The 24,369-nt window shown below is 29.6% G+C and overlaps 2 protein-coding genes across 2 annotated transcripts in view; one reads left to right on the top strand and one right to left on the bottom strand.

Moving 5' to 3' along the window:
- Positions 1-23,267, top strand: part of LOC136986690 (myb-binding protein 1A-like protein) — a 27,126-nt gene extending 3,859 nt beyond the window's left edge. Inside the window, exons 6-22 of the mRNA XM_067284268.1 lie at positions 174-296; positions 366-575; positions 654-815; positions 3,931-4,158; positions 8,529-8,583; positions 10,807-10,934; positions 13,780-13,916; positions 13,996-14,167; positions 14,664-14,733; positions 16,551-16,600; positions 16,681-16,725; positions 16,791-16,858; positions 20,567-20,618; positions 20,701-20,817; positions 22,735-22,803; positions 22,880-22,984; positions 23,058-23,267. Coding sequence (XP_067140369.1) covers positions 174-296; positions 366-575; positions 654-815; positions 3,931-4,158; positions 8,529-8,583; positions 10,807-10,934; positions 13,780-13,916; positions 13,996-14,167; positions 14,664-14,733; positions 16,551-16,600; positions 16,681-16,725; positions 16,791-16,858; positions 20,567-20,618; positions 20,701-20,817; positions 22,735-22,803; positions 22,880-22,984; positions 23,058-23,189 — 1,923 coding nt within the window. The 3' untranslated portion in view covers positions 23,190-23,267. The remainder of the gene's footprint in view (positions 1-173; positions 297-365; positions 576-653; positions 816-3,930; positions 4,159-8,528; positions 8,584-10,806; positions 10,935-13,779; positions 13,917-13,995; positions 14,168-14,663; positions 14,734-16,550; positions 16,601-16,680; positions 16,726-16,790; positions 16,859-20,566; positions 20,619-20,700; positions 20,818-22,734; positions 22,804-22,879; positions 22,985-23,057) is intronic.
- Positions 23,241-24,218, bottom strand: LOC136986692 (bis(5'-nucleosyl)-tetraphosphatase PrpE [asymmetrical]-like). Its single transcript, XM_067284270.1, has one exon. The coding sequence runs from the start codon at positions 24,204-24,206 to the stop codon at positions 23,358-23,360; it is 849 nt and encodes a 282-aa protein (XP_067140371.1). The 5' UTR covers positions 24,207-24,218; the 3' UTR covers positions 23,241-23,357.
- Between the last annotated feature and the right edge of the window lie 151 nt (positions 24,219-24,369).

The following is a 24,369-nucleotide window of genomic DNA, read 5'->3' as shown; positions in this document are numbered from 1 at the left end:
TCAACTGATAAAAATGCAAGACTTAAAGAGTTGTTATAGGTTTTTAATTATTACATTTATTGAAACTAGAAGTAAATTTCAAATAAAATAAAATACATATACATTTTAATATATTTGTCATGTTATATATAAATTTTTATTTTACAAATTTTTTTTATTTGATTCACTTTTAGATATCTTTATTAGTGGGACATCCAGCTTTAGTATCGAATATTAGTTGGAAAAAAGAGTGTGTTCAGTTTCTTCTTCTTCATTCATTTTTTAAAATCAAACAGCCATGTGATGACGTACCTGAGGTAATTTATACAAAAAAAAATAATAATAATTATTTAAATTTGTAATTCATTATTTCATATTTATTTTAGTCTTCTCAGATACCAACTGAAATATCTGACAGTATAAGAGAAGTGTGTCTGAAAAGTTTCATTCGTTCATTAGAATTTCTGTTCAGATCATCACCATCAAAAAAATCAAATCTTCAGGAAAAATGTGAAATGATGTCTTCCATTCTTCATTATACTAATACAATATTAAATTTACCAGATTATTTCATTCCTCTTATAGACATTAACCAGGCAAGTTCATGTTTTTATTTATTTGTACATTATAATAAATTAACAAATAACAACAATTTCCTTTAATTTTTGAAATAGATTAAAGAATATTGGGAAGATGTTATTACAATTACCAACAAGTTGCAAAAACAACAGAAGAAGGATGGCAAACTACACGAAAGTTGTGCCTTTCAAACACTTTTCGTCTACCTTGGTCTTCAATTATTTATTGATCCATCTGAAACAATAGATATATTACAAGTTAGTGATTTAATATTATAATTTGAGTTATATTTTCACATAAAATAAATTTATTTGCATTATGAATAATAGAATAATAGATGTATTATTTAGGTTGAACTGAAAGTTCATTTTAGTATTTACATAATCATTCGTTTGTGTCACCTCTGTCATGCTTATCAAGTTTTAACTTGTTTAGGTGGGCATTATGAATATTTGCATATTTAATATGCAAGTTTAGTTACAGTTACCTATAAAATGGAAGATAAGACTGTGCATTTTCGACATCTCATGCTTTATTATTTCCGAAAATGGAAAAATGCAACAAAAACTCAAAAGAAGATATGTGCTGTATATGTGGGGAGTTGCTGATCGAACATGCCAGAAATAGTTTTAAAAATTTAAGGTAGGAGATTTTTCTCTTGAAGATTCACCTTGGTCAGGAAGATCCTCAACCATAGAAGATGAGTCCATAATGGTTTAAACCAAAATAATCAGCATAGAACAACACATGAGATAGCCCCCACCCTAAAAAGAACCCAAACATTTGTCGTCAGACATTTGGCTTGCCTTGGATACACTTCTCATTATGATGTTTGGGTTCCCCATCAGTTAAGTGAATGAAATCTTATTGAACGTGTTTCTGTATGTGATTTACTTTAGAAATTCAATGAAGATGATCCATTTTTAAAGTGATTAATAATAGGAAATGAAAAATGGATTATTTACAACAATATTTTACCCAAGATCTTGAAGTAAGCCAGGTGATCTGCCACTGCCACAACCTAAAGGCTGGTTTGCATCCCAGAAAAGTAATGATTTCAATTTGGTGGGATTGAAAGTGGTTCTTTACTATGAGCTTTTTATCCAAAAACCAAACAATTAATTCCAATAAATATTGTCTTCAACTGGATGAACTGAAGACTGCAGTGCATCAAAAACATCCAGAACTTGCAAATCAATGGGGAGTGGTTATTCTTAGCATAACCATAAACAAAATGTGCCACAATAATTATAAAGTGAAAAGTCAAGATTCTGTATTCCATTGTGATAATGCAAGACCACACACATTACTGAGCATGTGCCAAAAACTTCTAGACTTTAACTGGGATGTTTTGAGCCACCCTGCATGTTCTCTGGGTATTGTTCCCTCAGACTGAAACTCTATGCCATTTAAATTATTCTGTAATGAATGAAAAAGATGATAATCTTTAGAAGATATCAAAAATCACATTGATAATTTCTTCAATCAGAAACCCACCAAATTTTACACAGATGGAATTATGAAACTACCAATCAGATGGCATGAGGTTATTGAACAGAAGGGTGAATACATTGTGGATTAAAAGTTTTTATTTATTCCAAAATAATATATTTTCTCTCTAAAAACTGAGCAAACTTTCAGTTCAACCCTATAATTAGTTACAGATGATGATTTATTTAGGATAGGGAGCAACTGAATGCATTTTCTTAAGGTAGAAAAAAAGAGTGTACTTTTTTCCCTATAACTTTCATATGCATAATCTGTTATATAGGGGTTCATAATATTTAGGTTTTACTATATATTATAACATTGACTACTTGCTACACCATCTGGCTATTGTGTAGCATGATGCAAATTTATTTTTTTTTTTTTTACTTATAAGCTGTATATAGGTATATAAATATTTTTATAATTTAATAGATTTTTATTTATTAAATTGGGTTATTGACAGTTATGAATGCTAAGAAAGATATATTTGATTTTTCTAGCTTATTACTGCATATTCTTAATATTTTTAATTATCATCAAATGAATTAGATATTAGAAACACAGACATACAGTATGGTCTTATTTTACACAAAGGTTGATAGCAGATACTATGTAAAACTAAATTTTGTGTAAATTTTGAGCTTACATTATAAGTAGTTCCAGTTTATTGCCTAAGTACTATTTATCATTATGCAAATCATATACAATTAACAGAAAAGTTATTTTATTTATGTTACAGTGGAACCTCGGTATACGACCTTAATCCGTTCCTGATGTTTGGACTTACACCGAATAGGATGTATGCCAAACCAACCTTTCCCATAAGAAGTAATGTAAAAATGATTAATCCGTCTTCATGTAAAAAAAACTCCTCTTGATATGGTATATTAATGGGGTTGTAAAATAATTGAAACACTGTTTGAGCACATTAATAAAAGAATAAATTTTATTATAGATTTTTAAAGTTATTACAGCAATAATCGCAAATAATTGCTTCTGATACGCTGTCGCCAGCACATTGTTTTTCAGTTATCGAAAGCAAAAGCAATTTCTCAACATGATCTAGTGTCTCCAATCTCTGTTTAGAAATTTATTTTAACCCCTTTTGCAACATTAGCAGATTTAATAATGTCTTTATTTTTCACGATTGTCGATATCGTCGTTCTCAGAATACAGTATGCAACAGCTAAATCTCGAACACCCATGCCACTTTCATATTTCTCGACAATCTCTTTTTTCAGTTCCATTGTGATTCTAGTCATTTTTTTAGTTTTCTGTTGCTTTTCATTTGCCTTTTTGCAATTCATGATTAATAAAAAATATTACTTACAAATTAAAATGAGAAGAAATTTAACAAAGTTATAGACCGTGGCACCACGAATGTCTAGTCTGGTCTAGTACACCGATAGTGCTGCTTGTTCATAGATGGTGTGTATAATTGAATTAAGTCGTATACCGAACAAAAGTCTTACACCGAGCAAAATTTGTTTTGTCCAAACAGGACGTATTCTGAAGCAGACATATACTGAGGTACCACTGTATTACTATAATGAATAATAATTTAGTTCATCATTTCTAAACATACAGAGTAAAATTTCATTGTATTGTATTGAGTACATTACTTGAAAAAAAAATGGCAATGGAATAAACTACCAAGGTATTCATCACGGTGAATAACATTTATTAGTTTTCCATGTTTAGAATTGTCAGATTTAGAAGAAGCTTGATTTTCTGACTTAATTCTGTGGCACTAAGAATAGGTTAACTGAACTATTTGTCAATATGCAAAAGACAAATTTGTGTATATCAATCCCATGTAAAACAAGATCCTACTGTATTTGTATAAATAACTGTAATAATTATATATCAATTTTTATTTTAAAGGAGTTGAAAGAATGCTGTAATCATGCCTTAAAGTACAGAAAAAAAGCAAATAAATTAGATTCAACTAAAGATGAATCAAACAATGAGCCGAGTTGGATAGAAGTAATAATTGAATTGATGCTATCACTTTTGTCTCAATCTTCACATTTGACAAGAAGTATTGTGATGGCTGTATTTCCTCTTTTCTGTCCATTCATCACTGAAAATGCACTAAAACAAATTTTGAATGTAAGTTTTTATATTAAATTTAAGTCAAAATAATTATAATAAATAAATAAATAAAATTCATTGAATATATGAATATTTTATCATGGACAACTTTATATAACTATAGTACATAAGTTCAACTGAATTCAGTTTATAATAAAGCATATTTAATACAACAAATATAAAAACATTTATCAACAAATGTTAATAAAGAATTGTTTGGAAATATCTATTTTGCTCTTGGTTTATATAAAATGTATTTGTTTGCTTTTGAGACAAAATTTTATTATTATTACTATTATTATTATGTTGGGTTTAGTGGGTTATACTCAGTTTACACTGGTGGCTGTGTACTATGCTGGACCAGAGTCAAGGCATAGCAACCAAAATTAAATAAAATAAGTTTGTCAGTGTCAGTGTCAGTGTCAGTGTCTGTAATCAGGAATTTCCTAACACTGTGGCATGTATTTAATATAGTGGCCTTCTGTAGTGTGATGTATGTGTTTCTATTCAATTGTAGTGCTCCCAGGCTTTTGCGTAGTGTGTGTGGACCTGTAGAGGAGAAAACAACAGGTACAATTAGCACCCTATCCATCCTCCACAGATGCCTTATTTTCTGGGCAAGTTCTTTGTATTTGCTGACTTTTTCAGTGCATGTATTTTGTGTATTGTGAGTGTTTGGAATGGATATGTCTATAATGTATGTGATTTTATTGTGTTTGTCAATGAGTGTGATGTCTGGTCTGTTGTGGTAAATTGTTTTATCTGTGATTATGGCTCTGTTATAGTACATTTTATGCGTGTTGTTTTCCAATACTGTCTGTGGAATGTATTTGTAGTATGGTTCGTGGATGTCTACTAATTTGTGTTTCTTTGTATTGGTGTATTATATTTGCTACTTGATTATGTCTGTGCCAAGAGCATGCAACCATTTTCAAAATTTTAGAAATGATAAGGTTTTATATGATTATAACTCTGGTCATCTTTAGGGATGAAGTAGATGCCTGGTACAATGTTTTACGAAAAAGCTCATATACGTAGGCACCACTAAATGTAATTTGCACAAAGAATCAGAGCTTAAATACACAGTCGACAAAAACCTTTGTAACACTGCATTGGCAATCTATTCAAACCATCAGGATATACAGATAAATTGGGAAGAGGCAAAAATCATCAAATCTACCTCTAACATCCACACTCTTTTTGATCTAAAGAAGTTAGAAATTTATAAAGTTCATACAAAATCTACATGCATTAATCATCCAATGCTAACACCATTTCTAATGTTTGATAGTTACTTTTTGAGATTTATTTATTTATGCTTTTCCTTTATTAATTATTTATTGTTATGTTATTTTAAAATTTTCTTGTTCCTATTTTAATTCAAACATTATATTCTAATTTTTAAATTATATTCTTTTATTTGAAGTTTATGTTAACTGAAGGTCAGTCAAACTGATTGAAAACATTCTTATTTTTAAAAAGTATATTGCTGGGGTTATGAAGATGATTTTTGTTTGCATCAACACTTTTCCTAGTTGCATGCCATCTTTTTGGATGTAAGCATGTCTATGCTGGCTAAGCAATATAGAAAGTTGATCATTAAGCTTTTGTAGAACAAGAACTGAGTTAGAGTTTCTCAATCAGTGCTGCCTTAATGTGATATTTCCAATGTTGATTTATTGCATTCGATTACCAGTACACTGATTCATTACTTCCATGTTTATGGCATTTTTCCTCAGAAAAGTGATCAGAAATATATGCTCTTTTGAGTAAGTTTGGAGGCTATCATTTATGAACAAGACATGAAACTTCTGGCAATGGTGAATGAACATACTGAATGATTAACTGTTGCATTCATCTTACTTTCTCTATAATTTGGCAATCTCTTTAATTTGACTTTATGTTCCATACATGTTAGATTATCAAGATTGTACTTTACTCCATATTAACATTGATTTGATATATATTATTAGACTAATGAATAATTTGAACGTGGTAATTGCTTGCACTGTTTTTTAATAACTGATAGAACAAAATATTAAGCAATTAAAAAATTATGCAAGAAAATAAAATAGCATTGATCATTGATTGGAAAATGCAGCTGAATTTTTTTTCTTCTATTATGCAGGTTATTATATTTCATTTTTTAATAATGTATTTTTCAATTCTGAAGTCTTGCATATAGATATCAATCATTAGTTCAGTTTGTACAATGAATTCTCTCTTTTTTTGTTGTTTCTGTTATTACCATTATAAATTTAATGTTTTAAATTTGGAAATTACTATTGGATAACCACAATATAACTTTAAACTACTCTTTTTTAGAATATGATTATAATCAAACTTTAGCCAACTACTTAAATTCAATTATCATACAATTAGGAATTCATTGAGAAACATTATTAATTATGTATAAAAATGTATTTGATGATAAAAAGAAAGTTTTTTTAAAATACAAGTTATAAATTACATTGAAATAATTTTTTAAAAAGTCTGTTGTTTGTGAAATTCTGATGTTAAATAGAAAATAAGTTTTTCTTTTTATATACACTGACTGATCAAAACATTGGAGACAATAGCAATGGAAAGTGTATGCTCACATTCCCGGGCAGAATTAAATATAACCAAACCTAACTTGGGGTATATTATATAGATAAATCAGCTTATGCTGCAATATATCACAATTGACGAAAATGGGTAAATGTAGCAATCTTGGTGACTTTGATCATGAATGCATTGTTGACATAAGATAGACAGGTCATTCTCTCTCTGAAGTAGTAATAATACCATGATTTTTAAGGGTAAATGTGTCAAGGCTTAACAAGAATATACTATTTGTGAAAGTATCAGCACTCGCTGAGCAAACAGCAACTACTCATGCATCACGGATGATCAGGATGGCAAAGGTTATCCAGGCCAGTACAGACTGTGACTGGGAAGTGGTAGCACAGATCACATCCAGTGTAATGCCAGGACTCAGGTAATGTAAGAAAGCAGATGGTAAGGAGCATGATACGTACACTTGGCTGTGGAAACAAATGTCCTACTCTCATGTCACATTGCTGGTTCTGTTACATTGGATATTGTGTCTTGTCTGGTGCTGGGAACATCAAAACTGGGCCTCTGCAGAATGTTGGTGAGTTATGTAATCAGATAAATCCCATTTCCAGCTGCATTGGACTGATGAAAGGAAGTAGATGTGTGGCATCAACATGAAGCCATGGATCAATCTTGCCAAATTCTGTTCAATGCTCTTTGATGTTACAGGGTACTGTCTCATGAGTTTCATGAAGTTCTTTAGTGTGTCTGCAGGGGTCCTTAAATGATGCAAGCTACAAGAATGTGCTGGCTAATTACCTACACCATTTTGTGGTTTTCATGCATTCTCAAGGAGATGTTGCTGTTCCCAACACAATGCATTGTCCCACTGGGCTTGCTACTACTAGGCATGGCTCAAAGAACACTCATCAGAATTCTAAATCATTCAATGGCCTCCAGACTCCAAAGTTTCCAAATTTAAGTGTGATTTAATCTCTCTGGGATTCTGTTGAGTGACACCTCAGATTCATGAAGCCAGTACTTACATCTATGGCAATGTTATGGACAATAATGCAACAGGTATGGTTTGCAATACAGTAGAGCGTCGATAAGTGGAACCAATTGGGGACTGGGGTCGTTCCAGTTTCCGACTTTGTACGAAAAAATACATTAACCTGTCCGATGTTCAAATTTTTCTCCGTTGCGTATCGCTTCCTGTTGAATTTTTCTCCGTTGCGTGTCGCTTCCTGTTGAATTTTCGTCGATTTTAAGCCTAACGAAAATTTTTATAATAATCATCGAGGCTATCATATCGTTAAAAATTATTTCTGCATTTTGTACAAACAAAATAAATATATTAAAGAATATAAAAAACATGAAAATTATACTTTAGAAGTAAATTTAGTATCAAAAACATTCGATTCAGCACGACACAGTCCGACTGAAAATCGTTCCACTTTCCGGCCATTCCACTTACCGACGTTCCACTTATCGACGCTCTACTGTACTTCCATCATCTGGTGGAATCAATACTTTGGTGTGCTCAGGCTGTCATTCATGCTATTAGTAGGTTCTCTAATATTTTGATCAGTCAATGTATGTGTGTGTGTAATAAAATTATTGCAGTTTTAGTTATAAATAGAATAAACAAATAATAATTACTTATATTTGTTTGACAATTTGATTTCATTGAAAATGTTTAATTTAATAAATTAAATTTTCTAAATTTAATTTGTGTTGTCAATAAAAATTAGTGTGTAGTTTTTTAATATAATTTTTTATATTATAACAATAATATATGAAAATTATTATATTATTTATAAAAAATATTTTTTATTGAATTTATTTAGGTTATTAATCCGAAAACAAATTCTGATGAAAATAATCCTTTAACAAAAACTGAAGGTAAAATTAGTTAATTATTATAATACTATAATTTATAATTTTCATACATTTTTTAAAATCACTTTGCATTTAATTCTCCAGTGCTCTTGTGAATTGTCTATGTTAATCTAGTAGTAGTTTAGGGTCAGATTCTAAAAAGACTAATAATGGCTTTTAAAAATTTTGCTTTATTAAATTTTTTTATAATTACATATGTAATTCTTATTGCTTTTGTTAGATATACATAGCTTTTATTATTAGAAGTAATTATTTTTTTAGAGTTAATAAAAATGCCAAATATTAATTTTAAAAACATTACTGATTTGATAATTTGTTGTTATAAATAAATACATTGTGTCTAAGTAAATATTGTAAGATATTGCAAATAATTTATTTAAATTTAGAAAGGTGTAGAAAAATAAAAGCTTGAAATAAGATATCATCCCGTTCTTGATTAATATGCAAGTGTATTTTCATTTATGTTATCAGAATAGCTTGATTTCAAAATTATTAGGCATATTATGTATGTATACAACCTCAAAAGCAGTGAATTTTGACACCCATGAAACAGTATCAGGAAAGATACCTTAAAGAAATCATTAGTGAGGTTGAGACTGAAGTTTTAAACGCGAAAACATGTATGTCGGATGTTTGGTGCTGCTTTCGTGTAAGCCTAGAAGTTTGGCAATGGCGTTTGGAAAGTCAGTGGAATCATGCTCGACATTCCAAAGACCATTGCCAAACTTCTAGGCTTACAGGAAAGCGGCACCAAATGTTTGACATACACGTTTTCGCGTTGAAAACTTCAGCCTCAACATCGCTATTAATTTGCATATAGCCAATTTAATCTGGCAATCATTTGGAAACACAAAATAGTACTGTGCTTATAAAAGCATGCTCTTAGAAATGGGTTAAAATTAGCACTACATTTTGCAAAGTACTAAAACAAACTCTGGTTTAGTTTATAAAAGCATTTTTTAATTTTTAATAATGGTTACCATAGAGATTTCACTGAATAGTTATTGTATTAGTGCATTTACATTTAATTTACATTGACACATTAGTAAAGTGCTCATAAGCCAAAACAAGCTGTCACATGTAAGAACATGCTCATAAGTTTACATTTGAGGTATGCTTTTATAAACAAAACAAAATGTTTAAACTTATGAGCATGCTGCTCATAAGTTTACATTTGAGGTATGCTTTTATAAACAAAACAAAATGTTTTGAAAATACAAAAACAAGCAATTTTCACATAGAGCATACTCTTATAAGTGTGCTCTTATGGGGAAATACAGTACATGTTCTATTTTGAAATTTTTAAAGCAAATAGTCAAGTATCATTTATGAAATTATTCGATGAAACTTATGCAGTATATATTTTTTTTTTTTTTTTTTTTTTTTTGAAAGCCATGCTCAATATGAGATACTTTTTATGTAGGAATATGCATTTCAAGCATATCATTCATTGAATGAATAATACAAGTAAAAAGAAGTGAATGAAAAAAAAAGCATTTATTGAATTTTGTTTAAGCCTTAACTCCCTAAATTATATACCCTTAACCCTGAAAACTGTTAATTAATGCAAATTTTTAATAAAGCAACTCCTCTAGTTGCAAAGCATTCCTCTAGTGCAGTGTTCCGCAACCTTTTTCTACTGCAGCACACCCATGACCCAAAATGGCACACCAAAATGTTATTCCCCTCAAAAATGTATGATATGATACTATTAATAGAATTATGTAATGCACCTAACATATTATTATTATTATTATTAAACAGACATCAACACCTGTGAGCAAATTTATTTTACATATAATTTCTTAGAATACATAAAAATGCATGGCTTGTAATAAAGAATAAACAAACATCATCTTATTTCATCAGTGCTGCGGCAGAGAATGAAATACAAGCATAAGAAACACAATAACTGTGATAAAAATATATAAATAAAACTTGAAATTAACAGAATATGTAAAAGTTCATGTCACACCTTTCACCATGTGACGGAACACCAGAGTGCCGCAGCACACCAGTTGCGGAACACTGTTCTAGTGATTCATATTAATGTGAGCTGATTTTATTATTATGTAACATGTAAATCTATTCAATAAGTTAATAACAGTTTATTAGTCTAGCATTTTTGTGGTTTACTAGTGACTAACTCAAGAATATCATAGTTTAGTTTTGGTATTTTCAAGAAATAATTCACTCATATTGTTAAAATTTTCAATTTTTTTTTAGATGATGATGAACAGTTAAGTTTTGAGTCTGGGAGTGATGAAGAAATGGATGACGATGATGATCAAACTGAAGTTAATGATGATTTACGTAGTCGTTTACAAGCTGCACTAGGAAATGAAGTCAATGATGTGAGTGAACTTAATTCTGTATTAGGATGATTATTAACAAATTTTTAAGTTTGTCCAGTTACAGTTTTTTTTCATGTTTTTTGAATAATAATTGAATAAATTACTCACAACATGAAAATTATTAGAATTTAAGAGCAGAAATGTAATTTTATTTCATTATAATACTTTGTTCGTACAAAATCCACAATTCACTTTAATCTCTACTCACAATCTTGATTGCAACTGTCGCCAGTCAAACGTCGAGCTGTTCGCACGGGCAGTCCACTTGAGAAGAATCCAGCTGTTGCACGCGATGATAAAATTGACATAACTACATGATAAGACATGAACACCAACAAAAAAAAAAAAAATGAAAACTGCTAATGAAGATGTGTTATTGGTAGGTTTATATGCAGCAAAGTTATTGGACATCCACAATCAAATTACTACATTTTCTTGCCATATATCTAACAATAGCCAGATCTCATCATCTCTCCAAACATCTTTTTTATTTCTCTGTTGATAGCCCGACACTTGTTTCGCAGCCATCTTGTTTCTTCTCGTGCATGTGGGATTGTGGGAACACTCTTATGACTCGATCTAGTTTCAAAAACTCTCGTGTCAATTGCAATTGAACCTTGTTTCAGTCAAGAGAGGTTGCACCAGTGCACAGTTGCTGATCTTACCACAATCTAGATTGAAATGCTCAGTGCAAGTGGGGTATAAAATACCAACTGACGTTACTGGTACTGAATTAAAAAATTTTGTTGAAAATTAAATCTGTATATATTTACAGTTAAGTTTTGAATTTAGAAAATGTTTTAAAAACCAAAGTGTTTTAATTTCCTATCTGTGGATTGTGTGTTAAAAAATCTGATCTTGATGATGTGAATTTACAGGTCTGCATATTGTCTAAGAATTTTTTCATGTTATCAAAAATTACTCTAAAATTATTTTACTTTATTACGTTAAGAAGTCTTCTTGACACGATAAATCATGACTTGATGTCTTGTTGTTTAGCTGTTGGGCATACACATCTACTTCTACTTGTTAATAGAATATGGTGTTGTTTGCAGGACAGCCCTCCAGTAAATATTTCCAAGCCAATTTTTGTTTAAAATATCCTTAAACTTAGATTAAGACATTTTAGCTTAGATAATAGCAATTAATGGATATTTGATTCTGGCACAAGACCAATACATGTAGGGCCAAGCTTAATGAGAAAACTAGCTTAAAATATTTTAAAAATATTCTTTAAGTTATCTTTAATATTCATATATTTTTGATTTATATAAACTTTTCAGGTATTAAAGAAAAATTGAATTCAATTTAAGAAAATGGGAACATTTGTCATTCTCTCAATGATGATAATTAGTTTATAATTTATAAATAAAATTTAGATTATGCTGAAAAATTGGTAATTCAGCATGACCCCCCTATAACACGGATTCGATCGTGTTCGTATAACACGCTGAGAGACTTGTTTACACGGTACATTCCCGCGAAGGTTTGTGGCATATGTGAAGATCACCATTTCCCCCCTTTCAAAAATATATTTATATATGGATTAAGGCTTTTATGTCCAACAGATGGCGCTAACTTCAGACGACCTAAGTTTGCTTTTCTGTGAGAATGGACCTAAGCAGATCATTTTCTACCTATCTATATAAATAAAATACAACGTTTGTTTGTTCCTACAGATTCCTTTGAAATTTTGACACAACGTTGCATTCAAATATGCACGTGTTTTTATATAATATACATGTCGAAATTCTCCCTACGGGGGGAGATGGACAGGATTAAGGCTTACCGTGAAGAACTCGGCTTCTATTTATACTATTTTACATGCGGTTTTTTGCATTTTTAATTGCGTTTTAATAGGTGACGTCAACAGAATATACACTAAAAAGGGATTTTTTGAAATTCCCCCACGGGGAAAGTGTTACACATTTATAATAGATACATTTTGAGCCACAACAACGCATGGCCGGGTCAGCTAGTTTATAAATAAAATTTAGATTATGCTAAAAAATTGGTAATACAGCAGACCCCCCCTATAACACGGATTTGTATAACGCAGCGAAAAAATTGCAATTGTGTTCGTATAACATGCTAAAAGAGACTCGTATAACACGGTAAAACATCATCGCCGATTCGTGTCGCGACAGGATTAGTCGAATCTGGACCAATAGCGGATAGTGGACAAACCATTGAGTTTAAACGAGCAGCGGACCTACTAAAAAACCATTTATTATTCAACGGCCATAAAAATTATATTTATATTAATGATGTCTCCAAAGTTCAGCAAATTTTTCACAGAAAAATAACTTATCGGGAAACACACGCCTGCCGTTCGATGAGCCGCTCCGCGACAAAAACAAACTTAAGCAATGGCGTCGTCGAACGGTGCACACTCAGTAGGTAATCCTACAATTTTTTGTTTATAGCATAGTTTATATGGATTATTCCCAAAAAATTATACGTGTTTTGGAAATGTTGAGTCAAATTAGTCTAGAATCGATTAATTTTATGGAAGAAAACCTTTCAAACAGCCGTAGCCCCTAAACTGCACACGTGCCAGGCTGTGATTGGCTCATGTATTCAAGTGACTCGTACAACACGGATTCGTATAACACGGAACGTATCTACTGTGTTACAGGAGGGTCTACTGTATAAAGAATTAGTTTAAAAGTTAAATAGTTGAAGTAATAGATATTAATGTAAATGCTAAAAATATTTTTTTTTTAAATATCAGAATTTCTGAAATTCAACAAATAATATATTTGGTAATGAAAGTTAATTTAAAAAAATGATTTTTAACAATTGTTGAAATTTTTTATAAATTTAATTAATTTTTTTAATTAAGGATTCTGAACATTACATGAGTGATTCGGAAATGTTTAAACTCGATGATGCAATAGCTCAGGCATTTGCACAGCAAAAGAAACCAGACAAAAAGACAACAATTCTAGAACAGACTGAACTAGTTCATTTTAGAATGAGGTATTGTTTAATAAATGTATTTTCAAAATAAAAATATATATAAATTCTTGAATAATAATGATTTACAAAATTTTTTCAGATGTTTAGATTTACTTCCTTTATTTTTGAAGTCTGAGCCACTATTAGAATTGGTTTTTTCTATCATTTTACCGCTTATTGATGCAATGGAATATGGCTATCGTCACGAAAAGCAAGTTAGCTTTGCTAAAAAGATAGAAACTTTATTTTCATTGTTAATAAAATATAAAAAGGTATAATTTTGTAAATTTATAAAGCTACCACATAATAACTTTTAGTTAAAACTTTGACATTGTTTGGTATTTTGATGAAGAATTGGTCCTATAAATATACTTTATGAATTTAATTTTCAGTATTTTTGGCTTTTATTCAAATTATGAAATAATAATAATAATCACAATTTAATTTAGATTTTTTTATACATTTTTGTTTTAAGTTTTTATATTCTACCATTAAATTATTTTTTAATTTTACGATTAAACTTTATTGTTGATTTTAATTATTTGGTTACTTTTTCTTCTTAATTTTATGATTTTTCTGTTTTATTTCTAATGAATTTAAAGCTTTTTTTCTGTAGATTTTCTTGTTCTTTTATATGAATAAAAATTAATAACATTATATTTAAAATTCTTTAATGTTAGAATTAATATATGTTGATATTAAATTAGATATTGTCAAAAAAATTTTTAAACGTTTAAATATAATTAAACTTTTGTGATTTTTTTACAGAACGCCAATAATATTAATCAGTTACAGTTTTCGGAAATGCTACAGAAGTTGATGGATAAAGCTAAGAAAGGTAATCTAATATTTATTTATGAATCTCACTTGTGCTTGGCTCTAGAGCCAAGGTTGACTTGTAATGGGATGTCAATCTCCGAGTTTGATAGACTAGATCAGGAATGGCAAATCTATGACGTGCATGCCCAAAGCAACCTGTCAAAAATATATATGGCATGCAACATATGAGATCTTGTTTACTTTTTACTGTGTAAATAAAATTGTAATTAAAAACTGAAATTAAAATAAGTTTTATGTTTTCAGTTTAATATATCTTGCTTTTCTCAATTAACTTTTTTAAATTTATGCTAACTGAAAGTATATTTACTTTGTTTCTTTTAAAAATAGTTATTCTAAGTATAAAACATCAGCATAAAGAAGCCTACCATATGGCATGCAGACTCAAAAAGATTCACTATCCATGGTCTAGATATTGTCTGAGATATCAGCAGTTTAGGCTAAAATGTTAACAATTTGGGTTTTAGTTTTATATGTGTACAGTATTTCCTTGTTTAAGCACTGGGATTCAAATCAACCCTGGGAAATAAAGGTGGTGTTAAAAAGGAAACCTGGGTTGAAGTTGAAAAGCATTGGAGGCATGTTGAAGTACCTCAATGTATAGGATGATTTAGAATGACAAATAAGGAATTTAACTAAAATTCTACCTCTTCAAATTGCCTATAGTCAGACAGTACTTTTTATTTCAAGGTCCATGGAACATATTTGAAAATAAAATTGTAAATGCTGTCAAATATAATATTGAGTGTGGAAAGTTGCAGTTGAATTCATAAGATCTTGACTGATGAATTCAACTGGAATTGGAGAGGAGATGAGTTTGAACCAGAAGATGGTAGTCAACATATATTTCTGTTACCACTTGTTATGGAAGCCAAATTCTTTTCTTTAAATTCAAAAATTCATTCTTTTTAAAGAACATACTGTCTGTTCATGTAACTTTTCTTGATCTCGAGAATGGAATTAGATACATGAACACCAAGACCAAAAATAAAAACCATAGGGACAGGAGGCCCCAATTAACTGTAAATGAAGATCTGATGCAAACTGGAATTTGTGTTATTTCAATTCAAAACTTTTCCTGAAAGGAGTTAGATAAATGACCAACATGACTCTATTGTTAAAGGAAAAAGTATGATGTACAGAAGCAAAACACTATAGTACTAATTTGAGGTGGAGAGCATATATTCTAAATTAAATAAATTAAAAATTGCAACCCAGCAGCTATAATCTAATAATCTTAATCTTTGCTATCATTACTTTTTGTCTGAGCAACGCCGGGCTCATCTGCTAGTGTTAATATTATTCATTCTCAGTAATTGTAACTATTTTAAAAATATATTTCATTTAGTGACATGGCGGTATTATATAAATTTTGGCTCTTCAGCAACAGTTTTCTGTCCATCTATTTTTTTTTGTAAGTCTAATTTTTGTTTTTTTTTTTTTTTTATTCTTGGCTTGCTTATGTAAATCCTTTCTTCTATTTATTTTCAAATAAAATCCTTTCAGTTTTACTCATTTTCAAATGGATTATATCTTACGTATTCCTGTTCCCTGGGTTCAATTAAAGCCAGAAATTTAAAAAACAAATGATTTTGATGACACTTCAACCTAGTTTCAAAATGTAAAGTTTTAAGTGCATTTTCAGGATTGTTTTGCAGTTGGAATGGGCAGTCACTCTAGCAGTGATAATAGAAAAGATAATTAAATCATTTAATATATTAATAAATCAGTATCATTATTTCAATAAAATATTGACATTTACAAGTTTGAAAATATTGTAAAAATAAAATATTTATTTGTTTTGTAATTAAATTGCAGCTACAGATTTACAGATTCAAAAAAAATTAAGCCAGCTCTGTATTTATGTGGTGAGTGATAATAAAAATAAATTTTTAAAAATTTTAAATTATTATCATAGTAATCATTGTTATTGTTTAAAAAAAATCAGGTTATGTGCAGTAAGAAAATGGATCCAGATCAAGAGATTTCAGAGGTAAATTTTAAACATCATTATTAACTATTGTTATTATTTCAACAATATATTTTACTTCTTTATAGCAATCAGTATCAAAAGATTGGTTTATTGAAGATTATAAGAAATTACTGAAGCATTTCTTAGAAACAGGGTAATGCATTAATATTGAAATTTCATTTAAAATTATTAGTAGACCAGTTTGATTAAAATTGAAATTTAGGATGACATCTATGAATTTCACTTTTCACATATCTGAAAACTATAAAATAAAGTTTAGCTGTGTGTTTGCATATGAAATTATATTAATTGAATATAGGCAGTCCTCTGTTTTTGAATTTCAGACAACTCCCTCTTTTTACATATAATAGTTCGATACTCCTAAGTCACTTTTTATACATCAAATTTGTTCTTTTGTTTATTTTCATCTGGCAAACACAAATTTTGAGCTATGAAGCAATGGCATTTTTGGTTTCAGTAACAGTAAAATCATTTACAAAACTAATTTTTCAATCTCTCTAGGAACTTTGTTTATATATAACATGCATGTCTATTGTTTGATTTTTGAACATTATGCATTACGTCCAAAAGTTGGAGATTGCCTATAACTAAATTACATTTGATGGAAATTTTATTTTTTGAAAGATCTTGGACAAGTTAAAGTGGACTTTATTTACGCAAAAATGTAAAATTTTGTGAAAAATTCAGAATATTCATTTATATTTTGAATTTTTTTTTTCTACTATTCAGATCCTAATGAGATATTTAAAAAAAGACTGAATTAAACATAAAATAATGATTGATCTTACACTAATCAGACATCTTGCAGATTACAGGTACTCCTCACTTTACAACCTATCTGCTTAACGACCACTCGTACTTACGACCAATTGAGTTTCGACCTGCAATTCGGGGAATCCCCTTTCTCAGCTTGAGTGTCGGTCAGGGGCGAGTGGTGACATGCACACTAAGCATACTATAATAGTCTTTTTATAAATAAATTTGAAGTTTGTTGCATAATTTGTATAATTTTACAATGATCCTATATTCCCGGCGCAATCGCTTATCAACCAATTCGCTTAACGACGTAGTCGTCGGAATGGAACTCGGTCGTAAAGTGAGAAGTACCTGTATTAAATTTTGTGAAAAATTACACTAGTCTACAAATTGAAAAAATTTTTCGGAACAGAAACAGCAATAAGTGAATTTTATTCTTTTTTGTTAGCTGAATCTGAAAATGAAGCCAGTTTTTCTCCATCACCCACCACATTTTTATTATATACCATTAAAAAATTGATGAAAAATGTGAATTTCCCACAGTGACCAAGTTTATTGGTATATTAAATTTCATGCAATGCTAAATAAATTTCTAATACTCATATTTTATTTTGCTGATTACATAAAAAACTGTTGTATAACATAACTGAAACAGGCATAAAAAGTACCTGAAATTTTTTTATAACTGGAGTCGGATAATCACTTCTTCCTTCAGTGTAGGGTAGGATCTTCTCTTTGCAGAAACCAGCAGTAGTCACTCATCATCAATTTGTCCCATCTCCCTTGGTAATGCTGCTCAATTTGCAATATGTCCTGGTGAAACCGTTCACCCTGCTCATCACTCACTGCACCCAAATTTGGTGGAAAAAAGTCCAGATGAGAATGCAAGAAATGAATTTTTAAGGACATTTAGCAGCCTAAATTTTTATAGTTCAGCAGAAGATTTTTTACTAAAATATCACTATTTTGTACAAGAAACCATGGACTACATCCTTAAATGATTTCCATGCCTTTAGCTCTACGTTATTCAACTTCATGTCAAAATTTTCATCATTAAGTAATTTTCTAATCTGAGGTCCAACGAATATTCCTTCCTTTAATTTAGCTTCACTTAACCTAGGAAACACTTTGCTTACATGTTTAAATCCTGATCCTTCTTTATTCAGTGCTTTAACAAAATTTTTTATCAACCCCACTTTTATATGTAAAGGGGGCAAAATTACTTGCTGAGGGTTGACTAATGGAACATACATAATATTGTTTTGCCCAGGAGTGAAAGTGTCTCTTTTTGGCCAATCTTTAACCACATAATGTTCACTTGTTGCATGACTGTCCCACAGACGTAAAAATCAGCAGTATTTTGTAAAGTCACCTTGCAGTCCAAGAAGAAGACCAATAACTTTTAGGTTGCCACAGATATGCCATAAGTGAACACTATAATTGACTGCTTTTAAAATTAATGACATATTTTCATATGTTTCTTTCAAACCAACAGCATGCGCTACTGGTATAGAAGGATTCTTGTTTGAATTATGCAATAGCACAGCTTTTAAGCTCGTTTTTGATCAGTCTATTAATAACCACTAATCATCAACTTTATAAGGAATATTCAACTCACATCAAACCATTTATATCACAACAGGAATACAACTGATCTGCCATAGTGAAATATATCATTAAATCCTTATTTCTGTGTCTGAAAAATGAAACCTTGGTATCCTTATGCAATAAATTCCACTGATTTAAGTGTGAACCTAACACTTCTGCTTGCTGTTTTGATAAATGCAAGTTGCAGACCAAATTGTTTAGTTCCACTTGTGAAAATGAGATGTGGTTCACTATTTGATTTTTCTGGTATAAAATCTTCATCTCTTGAACCTTGTGCCACTGCATCAGAACAATTCTCTTCGGAATCAGAAATCTCCTGCCAAGAAGCTGGAGTTGTGGGAATAGGTAAATTCTCTCCATAAGGAACTGGTCTCATAGTTGATGGAATATTTGGATACACAATATTACTTTTATTTTTTGCAGAGAAACCTCTGACCTTTGTTAAACAGAAGTAGCAGTCATCGTAATGATTTGCTTGTTTTAGCCAAATCATTGGTTTAGTAAAGGCAAATGCTCCTTTTCTCCTTTTACCACTGTGTGAATTTGACATAACACCTAATACACGTTAAATGCGCTGCCCATTGTTTGTCTTGATCTCCAAGTGGACATCCGAAATAAAGTCCATAGGTAGTTTTCATCAATTTTGAAATGGGCCTATGATGACTCTTTGTTGCAAATTCGCCACATACATAACAAAACATATCCGGAGAATTTGTACACAAATGTGTTTGCCACCGTATATTTCAATAAATGTTGAGGTAAAATTTAAAAAAGAAAAAAATTTCCAAATTTATTTTACCTGCAATTGAACATGGATTACCACACACAACTTCATTTGCTTCGCCAATGTCTTGAGCTGCACTGAGCTAACGCATCTTCTTTGTTCATGGTTGATGATTCATTGGTTAAAGTGTGGGTGCCGGAATAAATAGGTTATAAACTGGTGCCAATCAGGTGGCTGTTCTTTCGTCAGCAATCTTGCTCATATCTGAATGTACCTTTTCTTCGAAACTACTGAATTGTAAAAATGTTGACTTTTGAAATTGAAATTTTAAATTTAAATATTTTTTTGACAAAATCTTTACTTTAAATAAAAAATTTTTTTATGACTGAAAAATTAAATAAAAAACGTGTTAAAATGTATACCACCACAAGAGGGTGAAGTCAAAGTTTGCCATTTTTACATAGAGCATTTCTGATCACACTTTCCGTTTCAACATGAAAAATACATTATAAAAAAAAATCACTGATGTATCTGTTCCAAAAATCATGTAGACTAGTGTTGTTATCATTTATTTTATGTAAGATTTAAGGTCTTGTGAAAATCATATATGTGAATAAATTGTATGAAATATATTTTTCAAATTCAATTCAGTTATTTGTATCTTGAATAAAAAAATTTATATTTTTGTAAAAATGTTTTTAATTTTAAATCACTTGAAATGCTTATATTGTTGTAAACATTAAATTTTTTTAGATCAACACACATTCAACCAGAGATGTTTACTTCTATGTTGAATGCATGTCCTGTAAGTAATTTCATTAATACTTATAATTATTCATTTTTAATTTAATTTATCAATTTAAAGGAGAAAAATTTTTTTAAAATAGGAAACAGTGTGGAATTTCACAGATGACCTTTCTTTGGCGGCATTTTCTTCCGATTTCAGATTATATAAAAGAACACAAATACTTGAAATATTACTAGCAGCCATCAGGTGCATGAAGGTACTTATTTTTTTAATTCAAAAATCAAAACAAATATAAACACTCATTTATTGCCTTATCTAAATACTGCAAAATTTTGACTTTGCTGTATAATAATGATGTAATTTTTTTAAAATATAAAATCAGTTTAATGAAAAATGTTGTACTACTTCACATTTAAGATGCAATTCTTTTCGTGTTTCCAATTTTAAAGTTGGAATGCATATTGAATTCAGAATATTTTTGTCATTCCTCAAATGTAACTTGTAAACAAAACTAGGATAAAATGTCAAAACATTCAAACAAAAACACATTCATTTTCTAACAGTTTTCTACTGAAAACTAAAATATTTTTGGCCTCATTAATAGACTTTCCTCAGGTTCCAAAAGCCAAAATGGAATGTTCTGTATAATGAACACATTCCAAAAATTCCACATTCTGAAATCAACACATTCCAAAAAAGAATCTAGATTTGAAAATCTCTGATAACATATTTAAATTGGTGTTCCATATATGGAAATGAAAAAATAATATAATAAAATAAATACAAATATCAAAAGATTTAAACATAAAATTAAAAATACAAATAATTAGAAAAAATAAAATATGAATAAATACATAAAAATAACGCCATGTAAGATCCACCAAGTAACAAATATACACTCGCCTAATCCTACATTTTAAGCTAGACCTGTCCAAAAAAAAAAAGTGTCCTCCTTCGTACAAGATGATGACTAGAAGTAATTTAAAAAATAACTTTTTAAAAATATTTATATGAATAGTTAATATTCTTTGTAAGCATGATGATCTTTCTTTGCTACTCGTGGAGATACAGATATGTAGTAACTGCCCCAAGAAAAGATTAACTCATAACTGGACAAACTCCTTCTCCACATCATTAATCCTGGAAAAGCCCAAAAATTAATCCAGAAGTTCAGGTTTAGCAATTTGGATTTTGGCTACAGCATACAGGTATTTGGCTTATTGTGATACAAAGATCCCTATCCCTGATAGAAACCTTGCTAATATGGGAATTTTTAATGGTATTCCTACACAATGTTTAACACTGAATTCAAATATGCTACCAACGATTTGGTATGCACGGCAAGATCAGTTTTTCAAATGGGAAGAGTTATTATTACATACATTTTAAAACCATGTTTTGAATCTGAGAAACACTGTGAAGTCTTTTTTTGATAAAACTCTTAAATCCAGTTCAGATGAGTAGAATTTCTACAAATTGGCATCTGTGCATGGTTACTGTGCAGCTGCTGTTCTATTGAAATTCCACTTGTCTTAACCAGGTTTTCTGCTACTTGCGAAAAATAAAAATTTGCATGCAAATTTCAATTTATCAAAAACCGTTGTAAAACTCTTTTTCAATTGCTTTTGCATAATCCATGTCCTGGAAGGAATTAAAAAAAAAAACAACAGTAGGTATGCACATACAAGTTTCAAAGATTCACAAAAATTAGAAGTCAAGTCAAAAAATGGATGCCACAGTATCTATCAGTTTTGGAGAACAACAGGAAATGCTATATTTTATAATAGATTTAGGTAAATGAAAATTTGCAAGCAAATAATTCAAAAATGAACTTCAGTGTTTCTCAGCTTTGAAGCATAGTGTTAAAACATATTACGTGTTGTTGTATATTATGTAAGTATATTCTTGAAACTTCTATGAGAGACCATTCATATGTAGTATTGTAGCCATTCAGTAAGATTACCTTTGTTATCACTGGTTATTAAAAAAATATGCATATATTATACATACTGTTATCCAGTCATAACAAAAATTTTGTCTAAATGTCTAATTTTCATTTTATTCTACGAGTACTTTGGCTAGTGTGTATGTAATGTATATATAAAGCTGAATTAAATGAAAAATACTTTTATTGATTATAGGAGGAAAATTTAAAATATATTTATTTTTCTAGAACTTACCAGTTCTCAAGAAGAAAGTTTGGAAGAAATTTTTTATAAAATTAATGCCAAATGTTATAAAGGTAAAATTATAAGTCATTAACATGTTACTATTTATATCAATATATTAGTACTCTAAAAATTATGAATTTTTCACAGGCACTTCAAGATATTATTAATTCACAAGAGATAAAACCAACATATACAATAGAAGTTTTAGATATAATTGTAACTGTAGAGGAAACTAATACAAAGTTTGGCATGGTATTTATCATTAATAATGATTTAAATTATATGAAAATTATTACAAATATAAATTTATATAATTTTTTTATAGAGTATATCAAAAGATTGTCAAGATATTCCTGAATTAAAAAATCTATCTCCAAAACAACGACAGAAATTACAAAGCAAAGGAAGACGTTTGTGGAAGAGAGTTGCACAACTGTTATCAATTGAATTGTCTTAATTTTATAAAAAAGTTTTAAATCCATTCTATTGTAAATAAATTTCATTAAAATACAGTTTTTTAAATATGATAATCAAATCATAATTTATTAAAAACATTATATTACATTAAGTGAAGAAATAATAATTCTTAGTAAGTATTTGTGAATATTTTTTTAAATGTGACATATCATTTTCCAGAAGGTGCTTCATAAACTTTTTTAGCTTTAACAGATAATAATTTTCCACATCTTGCACCACTAATAAATATACCCGTTAAATGATTGCCATATACACAACCTGTGTCTATTCCTGTAGCATGTGGATATTGTTGCAACATTCTTTTGGCATCGTGTCCAAAATATACATGTTCAGGTCCAGTCCATAGTGATGCCCATGGCTCACCTGTATTTTTTGATGTTGGTTCTAATTTACTGCCATAATAATCACCAAGTTTAAGATTTCTCATAGTAACAAGATCTCTAGGATGATGACAATGAAGAGGAAGATTAGGAACTAATCCAGCATGAACAATGATAACATTCAAACTTGGTATAGATAAAGTATAAGGTAAATTATTTAAGAAGTCAATATCTATTTTTGGGATATCTTTTATCCACAAATTACGTGGTGGAATTACATAGGACGGATCATTTAATTTGTTATATTCTCGTAATACTACCTCATCGTGATTTCCGCGAACAATTAGTGAAGAAGTCATAGTTCGAAGAGTTGTTAACACTTCAAGATTCTTCGGACCTTTATTCACTATATCTCCAACAAAAATTTTTAATGTACTGTCGTGTAGTGCATTTGCATTTTGAAGCAGTTCCATCATCTCATCATAGCAACCATGCACATCACCAATAACAAAAACTTCATTAAATTTTTTTATGCTTTCTTGTGTAATTGTTTGATGCAAAACAGGAGGATACTTTAAACCAAAAGCATGGGGAAACTGTAACTGTACTTTTTTCCCATAATATAAAGATAATACATAAGATACAAGAGCTCCCATTTTATTTTTCTTTAATATCATAACAGAAAGCAACAACTTATCATTAAACTGTTTTGTGCAATTCAAATTTCAAATATGTCATAATCTGAAAAAAAAAAATTATATTTAAAATTCTTAAGAATGTTTTTAACAATTTAACTTAAATGATTAATTTTAATACATATCAAATTTAAATGAAAAAAAA

Source organism: Centruroides vittatus, unplaced genomic scaffold, assembly GCF_030686945.1.
Source record: "Centruroides vittatus isolate TY-2023 unplaced genomic scaffold, ASM3068694v2 scaffold_1167, whole genome shotgun sequence".
NCBI classification, from domain to species: domain Eukaryota; kingdom Metazoa; phylum Arthropoda; class Arachnida; order Scorpiones; family Buthidae; genus Centruroides; species Centruroides vittatus.
This window is presented reverse-complemented; position numbering and strand designations above follow the sequence as displayed.

Bases quoted from the DNA above. Each gene is read 5' to 3' on its own strand.
- LOC136986692 (XM_067284270.1), bottom strand. From the start codon at position 24,206: ATGATATTAAAGAAAAATAAAATGGGAGCTCTTGTATCTTATGTATTA.